Source organism: Corylus avellana, chromosome ca7 (assembly GCF_901000735.1).
Source record: "Corylus avellana chromosome ca7, CavTom2PMs-1.0".
NCBI lineage: Eukaryota > Viridiplantae > Streptophyta > Magnoliopsida > Fagales > Betulaceae > Corylus > Corylus avellana.
This window is the reverse complement of record NC_081547.1, coordinates 8,693,200-8,707,997: the sequence shown is the minus strand read 5'-3', so window position 1 is coordinate 8,707,997 and position 14,798 is coordinate 8,693,200. Positions and strand designations below refer to the sequence as shown.

The following is a 14,798-nucleotide window of genomic DNA, read 5'->3' as shown; positions in this document are numbered from 1 at the left end:
AAAAAAATGATTTAGTCCCTGTAGTCAAATTCCGTTAAAAAATTTGACAGATTTCGTTAGTTGCCACATCAGGACTAATGAAATCGTGACGTGTGTTATTCTTAATAAAAAAAAATATAAATATATTAAATATATAAAAGTAAAAAAAATAAAACAAACAAACTAAAAAATAATTTTTGTTTAAAAAAAAAAAACTGCAGTGTTCTCTCTTCTCCCATTTCATCGTTCTCTCTTCCCCTTTTCATCTCTGTGTCTTCCCCCATTTCATCTCTCTTCCCTCTCCCCTCACTGACAGCCGGCAACAAAGACTACGACTTTGAGCACCACTGACGACGAGCTAGCCATATCTCCGACAATTGAAGCTCATCAATTCTCATATATTGCCACGAACTAAACCCATTTTTTTTTTGGATGAATTAAACCCACTTCTTTTCTTCTTCAGCAAAGGTGAGAGAATAAGAAGAGATAAGGAAACTGAACCAACTTTTTTTTTTCTTCAGCAAACCCACAATTAATTTAAATATGATAGGGAGCTTCCTTTCCACAAAGAAAACACCAACAAACCATTTGAAACATGGAATAACCCATGAAAAAATTGAGAACAAAAAAAACGTAATAGACAAGACGCCAGGGTCGGTGAGGGTCTCTGGTGTGGTACATCCGATTGTCGCACGGAGAGGAAGGCCGACGGCAGTGGTGGTTGTCGCACAGGGGAAATTTTGGGGGTGGGGAATATGTGTTTGGGAAGAAAATTGAGGGAAATGAGAAAATGGGTCTCGGTAAAAAGGACTGAAGCAGGATTTTATTTATTTTTTATTTATTATTATTATTTTCTTTTGAGTTAGACTTAATTGGCCTTGGGCAGACCCTGAGACTTAGGGGTGTCAACCCGATCCGGTTTTTCGGTTTTTTGCCAAAATCGAAACCGGAACCGGAACCGGGGTACCTCGGTTCTCGCTTTGAAAACCGGAATCGAACTGACCGGTCCAGTTATGTCGGTTCCAGCCACCGGTAACCGGTTTTTGAAGAAAATTGATTTTTGAGCTTATTTTAGATGTTGAGCCTAACATAAGCCCTTTTTTTTTTTTTTTTTTTTTTCATATGTTGGCTCATTTTTTAAAAATATCTATTAATATTTTTGTCTAAATTAAAGAGGCTTTGTTGTGATTATTCCAAATAATTAAACAATAAACTTAAAAAAGCCCAAAAATCCTAAAAAATCAATGTTTTTAATATAATATATATTATATTAAAAAATATTCATAGAAATTATCCTATATATATATATATATAAACCCGGTTCCGGTATTCCCAGTAAAAACCGGGTACCAAAAACCGGGTACCGGAACCGGGGTACCCAGTTTTTGAATTTTTCAAACCGAAACCAAAACCGGGTCCCCGGTTTCCCGGTTTTTTGGGTTTTGGTTCCGATTTTTCGATAATTTTTGACACCCCTACTGGGACTACCTGGGTCTGCCGAATATCTCTACTCTTAGCAAGCATAGTGCTAACCACATCCTCCTCCTTCCTAAAAGCAAATTGAGCACGACCTGGAGTTTTATTTTTTGTTGCTTGCAGAGTTTTTAAAAAATCGGGCCAAGGTCACTCAGTAGATCTAGGGGTGGCGGCAACTAACATAATCTATTATATTTTTTAATGGAATTTAACTATATAGACTAAATCATTTTTTTGGCATACTCCAAGGACCTCTATTTTGCTACCACATGTTGATTATGCATTTATCTTATCTTTATTTTATTTTATTTTTTATTTTTTTTATTTAAAGCAGTGATAGAGCTCCATGCCTGAGAAAAAAAAATATATATATATATTTCCCTCAAAATATTCATGCTTATGTTGACGTATGGATTTAGCGTGTGGGTCCAGCTATGTTTCCTTCATTCCTTGTCCTCGTGGGTTTTGGAGATAACTCAAAGATTAACTTAAAAAAGGGCATTTGGTCCTTTGGAAAATCATAAGCACTAGTAAAGCAAAAAAAGGTGGATCAAGAGTGCTGAACAGGGAGATCAAGAGTGCCTCAAGGTTTTCTTCTTGTTTTTGGAGGAGCCGCAAAAACAAGAGAGAAGAAAAATGGTGTTACAGAGTGGGAGAAAAAAATAGAGATTAGTCGCTATTTATTTTAGTAAAAGAAGACTCTGTATTTTTATTTTTGGTATTCACTTTGAAAATAATCTATTTTGTGTGATAATGAGATTTGAGTGTATTAGGGTTTTAGATTTGAGTGATTTTCTTTTTACTATTGTTTACTTTATCTTTTGATAGTGAATTTCTTCGGGTGGTCTTCGCCAACGGATGTATACTTGTTAAACCGAACTACCTAAATCTTGGTGTTATGTGTGATGGCATTATCTTTATTATTCTGCGTTCTTCTTATGTTTTTTGCATTTCACGGGTCTTGAGAAATAAGATTAATTTCCTAATAGCTTAGTGTTTGTTTCTCTGAAAATTCAAAATATTTTTCAAAACGTTGACGAAAATATCTTCATATCCCCACATAAAACACTTATCAAATGTTGATCATACACAAAACACTTTTCAACTTTCTGTCACATAAAAACCTTTTTCGAATCAAAATACAAGAAATACTATTCAAAAAAGTTGAGATAAAAAATCTTTTATAGTTAAAAAGGCATTAAACTAACAATATTTGTCAAAGAAAATTTAGTTATTTCATATGTTTTGCCATCACTTTTAAATGGCCAAATTGAAAGGATCGAGGTTTTGACAATGATGACAGATGTAGTACATATTACAAACAAATAGACCATTAGAACCATCATGGATGATTCATTTGAAGTATAGTATGCACTAACAAAATATTACAAAAAGTCAAAAAGATTCAAGATTCAATATGTCCTTTACCGTGCTAAAGGACTGAGTTCGGTAGTGAGATTCATATTGATCATCAATTAAATCAATTGATTTGTACTCGTTGCCCTCCTTTGTGCGAGCTAATTCAAGTGGCAAACACTCATTTAGTACGGCCACTACTTGACTCATAGTTGGCCTTTCAGCAGAAGTTGGAGATACACAAACCATTGCTATTTCGACAGCTTTCCAAGCAGAGTAGATGTTGAAATTTCCACCTAGCCTTGGATCAACAATACTTTTTATATCCCCTTTAGCAAGCAAGAAACTCACCCATTGACTTATGTGAGTCCTTTCGTGGGATCTTTCAAGTGCGGGCCGACTTGTAATTATCTCTAAAAGAACAACTCCAAAACTATAAACATCACTTTTTTCCGTTAACTTGTTTGATATGTAGTACCTGCAAGTCAAAACATGTTATTTTTTCATATTTGTAGCAAATTTATTCTTAACAAAGTTTGCAACTACATTGATTTAAAATATATTAATATTTGAGATCTTTTTAATTTTCTCATGGATCAAAATAAACATTTCACGTTAGGCCAAAATCAAAAACATTTCATCTTTATTCTCAGTAAATCATTTGTATTTCATTTTCATTTTGTAATGGGTCACATCATTGCAGAATATAAATGTCACTCTTTTATTGGGAAAGAAAACGAATGTTGAAGATGATTAATAAGTAAATGAAGTAATAACATAAATACTCACTCAGGGTCTAGGTACCCAGGGCTGCCAGCAACATCAGTCGACATATGGGAGCCACCATCACATGGGAAAATTTTGGATAGGCCAAAATCAGCTAGTTTGGCATGGAAATTTTCAGTTAACAAGATGTGTGTAGACTTCACATCTCTATGAATTATAGGTGGCTTACAACCACGATGTAGATACTCCAATCCTACAAATTCATAACACATCATTGACAGAAAAAAGGAGAAAAAAATGACGTTATAAAGAAAGAATATTTATACAAATTAACTCGTTGCTAACCTTGTGCTGCATCCGTCGCGATTTGAATTCTATCTTCCCAATTTAAGATGTTTGCCTTCTCACCTGCATTTGTCAATAAAATGCTTAAACCATTATCTGTTTTGTTATTCAAAATAAATTAATAAGCTGAAATTTGAAGTATTCTTTGCTTAATATTTCAATTATGCCCAAACCTGAAAGATGTTCTTTTAAGTTTCCGTTGGCCATGTACTCATAAATGAGCCACATGTTACTTCCTTCATAGCAAAACCCAACAAGAGTAGTTAAGTTTCTATGATGAACCTTCATAAGAAGTTTAACCTGTAATTACAAATTATCACCTTAATTTTAATATATACATCAGACCATATATATATATCATGAAAATTTTATGTGTGTTACAGTTACGTGCTTCGGATTGAAATCGTTGAAACCCTTGAATTGATGATGGAGAGAGCATCTTCACTGCTACTTGAGTGTCATCTATGGTGCCATGGTAAACTGTTCCAAATCCACCTTTACCATCAATTCTCTCAAAGTTGGTAATTTTTAGGAGCTCAGGATATGTAAATTGTCGTTGTATTGACTCCAATGATACATTTTGAATGTTGGATCTAGCATCTATTATTACAACTGCTAAAATCACCATGATCAGCATAATAAGTGCGTATCTAAGGAAAATTTTTTCTTTGTTTTGTGAATTTGAATATTATGATTAAAATATTACCTTTAGTCTTATCTTGATGTTTTCTCCTTCTAATTCCCAACAAGATATATATAGCAGCAACAATCAATGAGAGGATCAACAATCCACCAAGTGATGCAACTATTGGAACAACAAAATTGTTCTTCTTCTGTTTGCACGAATCGGATCCACAAAGATTTGGATTGTCACCCACACTGGAAATGATAGTGTTAATGGCATTAAATAAGTTATGCAAATAAAAGTCAAAAGAAATTTTTAATGTATCGATAGCAGTTGTAATTGACCAACGACGCTTAGGGATTTTTGCATATATCTGTTAACTTTTTTTTTTTTTTTAATTTTTATGAAACTTGGAGTTAAGAAAAATTATAGGAAACTACATTTACCCCCTTTAATTACTATATTTAAAATGCCCTCCCAATCTATCACATGCATTAGGGTTGCAATGCTCTCTTCCTCGCCTAATTAATTAGAGGCCATTATTTTTTATATTTGTTCTTTTTTCGTTTCTTTCCCGAAGTTCTGCCTTTTTTCAGATTTTTTTTTTTTTTTGTTTTTTTGTTTTTTTTTTAAATTATTTTTTTCGGTTTTTTTTTTTTTTAATCATTTTGGACGCAGAATGTGACATTACAACCTACGTGCAAGATTAGGGATTGGGGTGACAAAGATTTAAAAATTGGAGAACATAGCAAATATGATGCATATGTACGTTGTTAGAGGCATGGGAGTAAATGCAATTTTCCTTGATCTTTGACAAAAATCATACCTTGATGATAATGAACGACCATTCTTTGATCTTGCAATTAGTTCAGTTGGAACTGAACCGGACAGCTGGTTTCGCTCTAAGTTTCTACAAGCAAAGGTAGAATGATTGTTTTTGCCCTAACTTGTTTAACTGTGAAATTTGTAGCATCAGTCTTAAAATAAAAGTAACTTACAAGATCCTCAAGTATTGCAATTGAGATAGAAAATTAGGCACGGATCCAGTTAAGTTATTATTAGAAAGATCCCTGAAATGAGCAAATCACTTATATTATTAGAAAGTTCCTCATATTTAGCCAATATTTTTTAAAAAATTGAATACATCAACAATTAGATTTTTGGGATCCACCATTAACTTATGTGGAATCCGCATAAGTCCACAAATCTAATGGTTGATTATAAGAGAATATGGGCCAAATCTAGAAAAAAATATTAACCGCTAACATTTTTCCGATAGAAAATGTGTAGGTTGGCAATCGAGTCATCATTGCATCCTTACAAATATGATGTGAATTTTAAAATTACCACTGAATTTGATATGATCATTATTAATTTTTGATTTATTGTTAATTTAAAAATTCACATCACATTTGAGATGACACATTTCTAAATTATTGGTAATCCTCCTTCTATCATTATTTATAGCAATCATCATCACGTTTCTATAAATTATCTAATCATGTAAATTGTGATACTTACAAATATTGCAACATTACGAGATTTGATATGTCGGCAGATATCTCTCCAATTAGTCCACTTGAGGACAAGTTCCTGAGGAATTTAATTAAATTAAGTTTTACAATGACTTAAAATAAGAGTCAAGATAAGTTGGAAAATCATAAAGCTAATATATATGAATTAGGCATAGCCTTACAAGGATGTAATTCTAGGAGGAGTATAACCATCATAGCTACAATTTAGACCTTCCCACGGGTATTCTTTTGGGGCACACGGATCTCCTTGCCAAGTTCTCTTTATTCCATACGTTGACTTGATTTTTGCGATGGCATCAACTAAAATTTCACATGCATGATGCTTCCCACAGTCAGTCAAATATATGCAAACTAAGACATATAGTGAAAAGCATATCTATATAAATATGTGTGTAAAACAAACGTACCATCTCCTTGGACTGTTTCTGATTGCAAGAGATATTTCACGGAGTATATCTCAATCGCATTGATGATGGGTGGAAATGTTGAATTTTCAGTTTTGAAGATTGAAATTTCATATTTTGCTTTTCCACTTAAGGCTGATGAGCTATCCAGAGTGTTTGTTTTTAAGTAATTAGGAGCAAAGGGTCCATACCAGTAGTTCTCGTTTACAGCAATGTTGAAGGATCTGTACTGGTTGGCTTCGAGCTTTACGACTTCAGCAAAGTACATGTACACATAATATTCGGAAGTCGCATACTCTGAGTCCCAGGAGAACTGTAAGGAATCGTTACCATTTACAGGTGTGACGGCAGTACTCATCACAACAGATGGTGGTTGGTAACTATTGGTGGTGTCAATGGTAAGCGAGGTGCTTAAATCTGTCCACCCAAATTTGTTATAGGGCACCCAATAGCGATCATGAACATCATATCCATACCTAAATAAACACGTGTCACGCGTGTATATATATATATATTTAGTATAAGGCAAGAGAAAATTGAGTATGTTCTATTGTGAGGATCGAGGATGAGATCTACAAAAATAATGCAAATGACTTGAAATCATGTAAAACGACTCACCTGTATCCTTGATTGCTTGTTGATCCAACATCCAAGCGGGAAAAGAGTGACAATGATCCAGATGTGGTGACATAGGAGGTATTTATCAATGGCCTTAACTCTATTGCTGATATAAATGGTGTTCCGAGGCCGGTGTTTACGAGACAGAAATGTACATAATTTCGAGATGGGACATGTATGAGCTGCTTGACGACTCTAAGCGATGAATTTACCACTTTGACCGTGTCCCACGTATTTGGGCCAAGATATAGATCGAATTGTGGTAAATTATCTATTCCATCATAATTCCCATACAAGAAGGTTGCTCCGATCAAATATTTAGTGCCTGCTGTGACGTTTATGGTGTAACAGTTTCGGTTTCCTTGAGGAAAGCTTCTGAGATTCCATACGTATTGTTGTTGGTTACCTGTGAATTCAGGTGATATGCTCTTACTTATACCTGAGTCTATGAAGGTCTCGTCCGAAATGTAATTAATGCCTGTTTTCGTCTCCTTAAATCTAGAATTCGCTGGTAACCCGCAAGCTATGCTTATGAAGCCTGTGACGACAGATCAGACATGCAGAATATTAATTATCAAAACAAAAGTTATATATATTGAAAGATTAAGAATTTGAGACGATGATGATTATATATATGTATATATATACCTGATTGATCCTGGACATGAACAGCAAGTATATCATGACCCAAACCAGCGAGCAATATAGAGATGAAATGTTTGAACCCCATCCCCATCTGTTTCCTTTTCTTTATCCGCGGACATATCTTCCGCCTGGTATGCATGCTTAATTTATACTGCAAAAGTATAGTACTGTTAGTAAACTCAACAGTGAACACTTCTAGAAAGGCAATTTTTTCCCCTGCGAAGGTAATTATTGTATAAGGATTATCTTGCTAACTGATACCTCATCAAATTGTATAATTCATATGTTCCAATCATGTCTAGCACTTGGAGATCGTACCCACAAAGTTGTTTATTTATTTATGTATTTTTAATTATATTTTAACTTCTATTACTCGATCGTTTACATATTTGTCACAAACTATTTTGTGTCAAACTAAACCCCCTTCAACTAACAATTATTAACAAAAAAAAAGAAAAAACCCTTCTTTTTTTTTTTTTTTTTTGGTAACAAACATAACATTAACAGAAAAAGAGCATTACAGCCCCTCAACCCCTCAAGGGGGAAGAAAACAGGGTGATTCTAAACCACTACAATCAGCTGGGAAAGGAGAAAAAGGGGAAAAAATGGGAATGCAGCCCGAGTGAACTCTTGCCGCGGCCCAAAAAGAAAAAAACCTTTAATTTGTTAGCTCTAATGGTTAAAATGGACAGTGTGGTAATTGTTAGACTAAATCTGAATATTTTGACCTAATTTTAAAAAAAAAATTAAAAATTAAAAATTTACAATCATCCCTAGAGATAGCTCGGCCACCCCAAAACCACCCCTAAGGATATTTTTATTATTTCACCTTAAAAAAAAAACATATGTACGTGCGCATGCTCGTGTGCGGCTTTTTGTCTTGTTAAACCTATCAGGAGCTTTTCTTAATGATTGGTAGTTTGATAAAGTTGAGTGTGACGGATGTTAATTATTAGTTGGTGGAAAGAATGCGTAAATGAAAGGTAATTAATTGGGGTATTAAAGATAAAGTTAACTTTTTTCGTTTTTGTTTTCCCTAATTAACTTCAAGTAAAGGAGAGCAGTTTCCACACGCATAGGTTACATTGGCATCGAAAAGAAGAGACCCTTACACACCAATTAGAGTGTGTGAAAGTGTTGGTTAATTTCTTCAAGAAAAAGTGAAGTCAATTTCAACAAGAAAATTGTTAGAAATTACAGGGTTAACACCCCCTCATTGTGTTGATTACTAATTTGCTTGGTGAATAACTAGCGAAGCAGAATTTTGATATATTTAAGAAGAATATTTTACATAAGGTATTCATATATATACTTGGTAAGTCTGAATTTTAAAAACAAGATAAATTTTAGTTATATATGAATGATACCTGGCCATCACTGGATAGCAAATTCTTGGACCAGAAAAACGCACCAACAAGAACCATTTAATAAAAATAAGGGTCAAGATTTTAAGGACTATGCCCTAGAGTTATCTTAAAAGAATTAGAAGATCTTTACCCATCTATTTCAGAGCTTGCAAGCCCCAATATATAGGAAGATGCTAGCTACTATAATTAGGTTTAGGTACTTAGAATAGTTATAATTAGTCTTTCCAACTGTCTTTTATAAATAGATAAAGTAAAAAATAAAAAAAAATCATAAGTACAATGCCCAGGGGTACACGTTTTTTGGGGGTTTGTTATGTACATTGGTTCTAAGACAATTAATTCCAGTCGTCTCTCTATCAATAATTAACCTTTTTTTGTAGGTCTAGGCGTTTAGAACACGTTCTAAAGAAAGAATATCGACCGTGGACGTGAATTTGGAAATTGCATGGCAAATTCATTAAGTCAGCAGTCAACCACGTGGTCCTGTGCCCTTTCCATACTCTTGCTAAAGGTGGGAAGAAAGATAGGTTAATATATTGGTCATCGTCCAAGTCAATGGCAAGCGTCGTGTTCCTAAAACAAAACAATACCTGCTATGGAGAAAAAAACAGAAAGAAAATTGGAGAAAATATTCTTTACCTTTCTGAATTTTAAGCAAATTAATTTTCATTGATATCTGGTTCTGTGAACTACTATTCCGTCTCAAATTAGATGCTTCTTGCATTTTTCTACAAAAAAAAAAAAAAAACCCTTGAAGTTATATATATATATATATATATATACATAAAATAACAGTCAGAAAAAAAAAAAAAAAAAAAAAAAAAGAAGTAAGGGAGCTAATATGAAAAAAGGACCACCCTTTTTGGTATTTTAAAATTTTCACCCTTTTTGTTTAATTTTTTAATAATTTTAATTTATTTGAAATGGTAATTTTTAACTAACTTCAAGGACATTTTGAGGCGAAAAAAAAAAAGTGTCTAATTTAACAATCGGTGGTAGTTCAGGGGGCTCAAATGTTACTTTTTAAAGTTTGGAGGCATAAATGAAAATGTGGTCATAGTTTAAGGAGCTAAAGTATATTTTCTCCAAAAAATTTTATGCTTGTATTTTCAGTAGTCACAATTCATATTTATAAAGAAATGATCATTTCGTGTACCAAGTAAAATGTAATCATCGTCCAAGTCCAATGACAAACGTCATTTTCCTAAAACGAAAGAATATGTATGCCAAGGGGGGAAAAAAATCTTTGAAGATACATGAAAGAAAAACAAAAACAAAATCTTGGAAAAACATATATTTTAAGTGCTCAATTATCACTCATTTGTACTTACACCTCCAAACTTTTAAAAATGACATTGGGACCTCCCATATTACCATCGCATGTCAAAATAAAATTGGGGTCTTCTATATTTCTCCCATTAGACACTTTTGCATTAAAAATAACCATTTGAAAAAACTAAAATTGTCAAAAAAAAAAAAAAAAAAAAAAAAAAACTGAAAACACCAAAAAAGGGTGACCTTTTCATATTAGTCTCGTTAATTTTTTTTAAATGATTATTTGTATATATTTTTTAATTTTACTTTTTAATAAGCTTAAGGGTGTTTTGGGGAGAAAAGTGAAAAAAAAAAATGTCTAATTGGGTACGTATGCGATAGTAGTATCTGTGGATAGGTCGTAGGCCTAAAATATATTTTCTCCAAAAATCTTTGAACATACTTGAATTAAGCTCTTCCTTAATTACTTAATTTCATACTAAACCATAAGTTATAACTCTATACAAAAGTTACATGTCTTTACTATATACAACAGTTACATACAAAAATTTTCAAGTTTGCTATTCACATGTACAAATTTTTTTTAACAAAAAAAAAAAAAAAAGGAAAACTTCACTTAAACCCTTTAAACTTTCGATTCATTATATTGCTTTTACAATTTCTCTTTAGAAGTTCAAAAACTCTTAATTTAATGAATTAAACTTTTAAAAATTTGCAATCTCACCATTTCCATTAGTGTTTGAGGTTAAATTAGATGGTTAATGATGAAATGACCATTATACCCCTGTAAACTTTATGTAATTACAAAACTCTCTTAGATTACAATTAAAGTTTTTTTTTTTAATTTATTTATTTTTATTTTTTAAATTAAAATAAAATGGTATTTTGGGAATTCCTCACCCCCTCTATTAGGATCTGACAAAAAATCTTAACAAAGGACTGAGATGGTGAATTTTTTAAAGTTTGATACAATAATTGAGAGTTTGTGACCTTTTTGGGTGAGGGGGGACGAGATTGAAAAAGCAATGAAGAATTTGGCATCGCCTTAGAATTATGTTTGACGACGATGTTTCATGGAATAAAGTTCATCTATTATATTTTTCGTAATAAAATATTTAGCAATTTATTCCTCAATCTTAACAATCTTTAGCAATTTCTTGAGAAAGCTAAAAATATCATCATTGCTGGAACCAATTATCATTGCTGGTACCATAGTAAAGAAAATTATATTTTTATAAGGACCTTAAATTTTTTTTTTTTTTTTTCAGGGTTGCCAAGAACCCTACTAAGCTAAGGGTATGTTTGCCCCTGGTTGTCTATAGGATTGAGGTAGCCGCTACCCATCTGTTCCACTGATAGTAGTCGCGTGGTCACTTTTTAATTTTTTTTTATGGGAAAAACTCCACTTAATTCCCTGAATTTTCAGCATTTTTGCAATCATTCTCTAGAATTTAAAGCTCTCAATTTAGTGTATCTGGCTTAAAAAAATTTGCAATGTGACCCCTACCACTAGTGAGTTAATCAGAGAGTATAGGTGAAATGACCATTATACCCCTGAATTCAAAAAATATTTAATTTTTTATATAATTAAAAATTCTATGAAAAACATGTAAAGCGGTGGGTGCCCGATAACAAATTTTTTTCTCTTAATTTTTTTTTTTTTTTTTTTTTTAAACAGGGCTATTCTGGGTATTTTTAGTGCTTGTTTCTCTGAAAACACAAAATATTTTTTATAAAGTTGACCAAACAATTTTCTTATGTTAACCCCATATGAAACACTTTTTCAAATGTTGATCATACTAAAAAACACTTTTCAAAACACGTGACTAAAAAAATTGAGATAAATTGTTTTTATACTAAAAAATAAAATTTAAACTCTGGATGAAGGGATCGAGCAAAATTGTCAAAGAAAAATTTAGTTATTTCATATGTTTTGCCATCAATTAAGTTAAACGGCTAATTTGGATGGAGGGATCGAGCAAACTGACATCTAAACTTTTAAAATAAGTTTGAGTTGCACTGAACTAAAGTTTTAAGGAGGTAAGTAATATATGAATGGTAAATTTAGTACATATATATTACAAACAAAATAGTCCATTAGAACCATCATGGATGGTTCATTTGAAGTACATTATGCACTAACAAAAAAAGTACAGGAAGTGAAAAATGTTCAAGGAGTGAGTTAAGTACTCAAATTCATGTTGATAATTTCAATAAAATCAATTGTTTCGTCCTTATGGCCCTCCAGCTTCCTGCGAGCCAATTCAAGTGACAAACACTCATTTAGTATGTCCACTACTTGAATCATAGTTGGCCTTTTTGTAGATGTTGGAGATAAACAATCCAATGCTATTTCGACAGCTTTCCAAGCAGAGTTGATGTTGAAATATTCATGCAACCTTGGATCAACAATACCTTTTATATTACCTTTCTCAAGCTCGGAACTCAGCCATTGACTTATGTGAGTCCTTTCTCGAGATCTTTCTATTGCATGCCGACTTGTGATTATTTCTAAAAGAACAACACCAAAGCTATAAATATCAGTTTTCTCCGTTAACTTGTTTGATATGTAGTACCTGCAAGTCAAAACATGTTACTTTTTAATAATTGTATCGAAGTTATTCTTGACAAAGCTTGTAATTTCCTTGATTTTAAATATATTAATGTTTGAGTTCGTTTTTAATTGTCTCATGGATCAAAATAAACATGTCACGTAAGGCCTAAATTCAATACATTTAATCTTATTTATCGACATATCATTTGTATTTCCTTTTCGTTTCGTAATGGGTCACATCTTTGTGGAATATAAATGTCACTCTTTTATTGGCATAGAAAATGAATGTCAAAGATCTTAAGTAAAATAATAATAGAAATACTCACTCGGGGTCTTGGTACCCAGGGTTGCCAACAACATTAGTTGACACATGGGTGCCATGATCATTGAGGAAAATTTTGGATAGGCTACAATCCGCTAATTTGGCACATAAATTTTCAGTTAACAAGATGTTTGTAGGCTTCACATCTCCGTGAATTATAGGTGGCTTACAACCATGGTGCAAATACTCCAATCCTACAAATTCATGACCACATCACTTGTAGAAAACGAGGGAAAAAAAAATGACGTTCAAAAGAAAGAATTATACAAATAAGCTCATTGCTAACCTTGTGCTGCATCTAACGCTATTCGGAGTCTATCTTCCCAATTTAAGATATTTGCCTTCTCACCTACATCCATTAATAAAATGCGTAAACCTTGATCTGTTTTGTTATTCAAATAAATTAATGTTGATTACATATATAGTACTGATCAATGTAATAAAATTTTTCTAATTCTATAATTAACTATAAAAAATTTCTTCTATAAGAAGGGTAAGATTTAATAAGCTTAACACTAGAGTACTTTTTGCTTAATATTTCAATTACGCCCATATATACCTGAAAGGTGTGCTTTTAAGTCTCCATAGGCCATGTACTCATAAATGAGTCCCATGTTAGTTCCTTCATAGCAGTACCCAACAAGGCTAGTTAAGTTTCTATGATGAAGCCCCATAAGAAGTTTAACCTGTAATTACAAATTATTACCTTGATTTTAATATACAAGTCCGATCATATATATTAATGATCATAAATATTTTATAAGAGTTACAATTACGTGCCTCTGATTGAAATTGCTGAAACCCTTGAACATATGAAGGAGAGAGTATCTTCACTGCTACTTGACGATGATCTAAGTTGCCGTGGTAAACTATTCCCACTCCGCCTTTACCAAGAATCCGCTCAAAGTTGTTGGTAATTTTTAAGAGCTCAGAATATGTAAATTGTCCTTGTATTGACTCCAATGTTGCATTTTGAATGTTGGATTTAGTATCTATCATTACAACTAGTAAAATCATCATGAGCATGGTAAGTGTGTATCTAAAGATTTTTTTGTGTGTGTGTGTGTGAATTTGAATCTTATGATTAGAATTTTACCTTTAGTCTCATCTTGATGTTTTCTCCTTCTATGTCCCAACAAGGTAGCAGCAACAATTAATGAGACGATCAACAATCCACCAAGTGATGCAACTATTGGAACAACAAAATTGTTCTTCTTCTTTTTGCACGAACGAGATCCACTTAGATTTGGATTGTCACACACACTAATAATGATAGTGTTGACGGTGTTAAAATAAGGCATGCAATTAAAAGTCAAAATAAATTTTTGGGGTTTCATTAGTAGTTGTGCGTAATTAACCGATGCTTTAGGTTTTCTTTTCTTTCTTTTTTTTTTATTAAATTTTTTTTAATTTTTTTTATTTCTTCAGATATTTGATAAATTTTTTATTTGATGAAATTTGGAGTGAATAAAAATCATATGGGAAACTATACATTTACCCATTCTAACTACTACTCCCAATCTAACATTAGAGTTACATTTTGTTTTTGTTTTTGTTTTCTAATTATTTTG

The 14,798-nt window shown here is 32.4% G+C and overlaps 2 protein-coding genes across 2 annotated transcripts in view; both read right to left on the bottom strand.

The window, feature by feature from the left end:
• Positions 1–2,850: 2,850 nt before the first annotated feature.
• Positions 2,851–9,133, bottom strand: LOC132187829 (LRR receptor-like serine/threonine-protein kinase IOS1). The gene is made up of 14 exons (XM_059602265.1): positions 9,077–9,133; positions 7,713–7,860; positions 7,065–7,602; positions 6,450–6,922; positions 6,204–6,342; positions 6,029–6,100; positions 5,506–5,577; positions 5,334–5,417; positions 4,589–4,761; positions 4,274–4,497; positions 4,056–4,182; positions 3,883–3,945; positions 3,601–3,790; positions 2,851–3,289 (listed from the first exon to the last, which is right to left on the bottom strand). The coding sequence occupies exons 1-14, from the start codon at positions 9,131–9,133 to the stop codon at positions 2,851–2,853; spliced, it is 2,799 nt and encodes a 932-aa protein (XP_059458248.1).
• Positions 9,134–12,403: 3,270 nt separating this feature from the next.
• The window catches only part of LOC132188487 (LRR receptor-like serine/threonine-protein kinase IOS1), a 12,593-nt gene continuing 10,198 nt past the window's right edge, over positions 12,404–14,798 (bottom strand). The window contains exons 11-14 of the mRNA XM_059602958.1: positions 13,787–13,913; positions 13,514–13,576; positions 13,232–13,421; positions 12,404–12,927 (exon numbers count right to left, since the gene is read on the bottom strand). Coding sequence (XP_059458941.1) covers positions 12,534–12,927; positions 13,232–13,421; positions 13,514–13,576; positions 13,787–13,913 — 774 coding nt within the window. The 3' untranslated portion in view covers positions 12,404–12,533. The remainder of the gene's footprint in view (positions 12,928–13,231; positions 13,422–13,513; positions 13,577–13,786; positions 13,914–14,798) is intronic.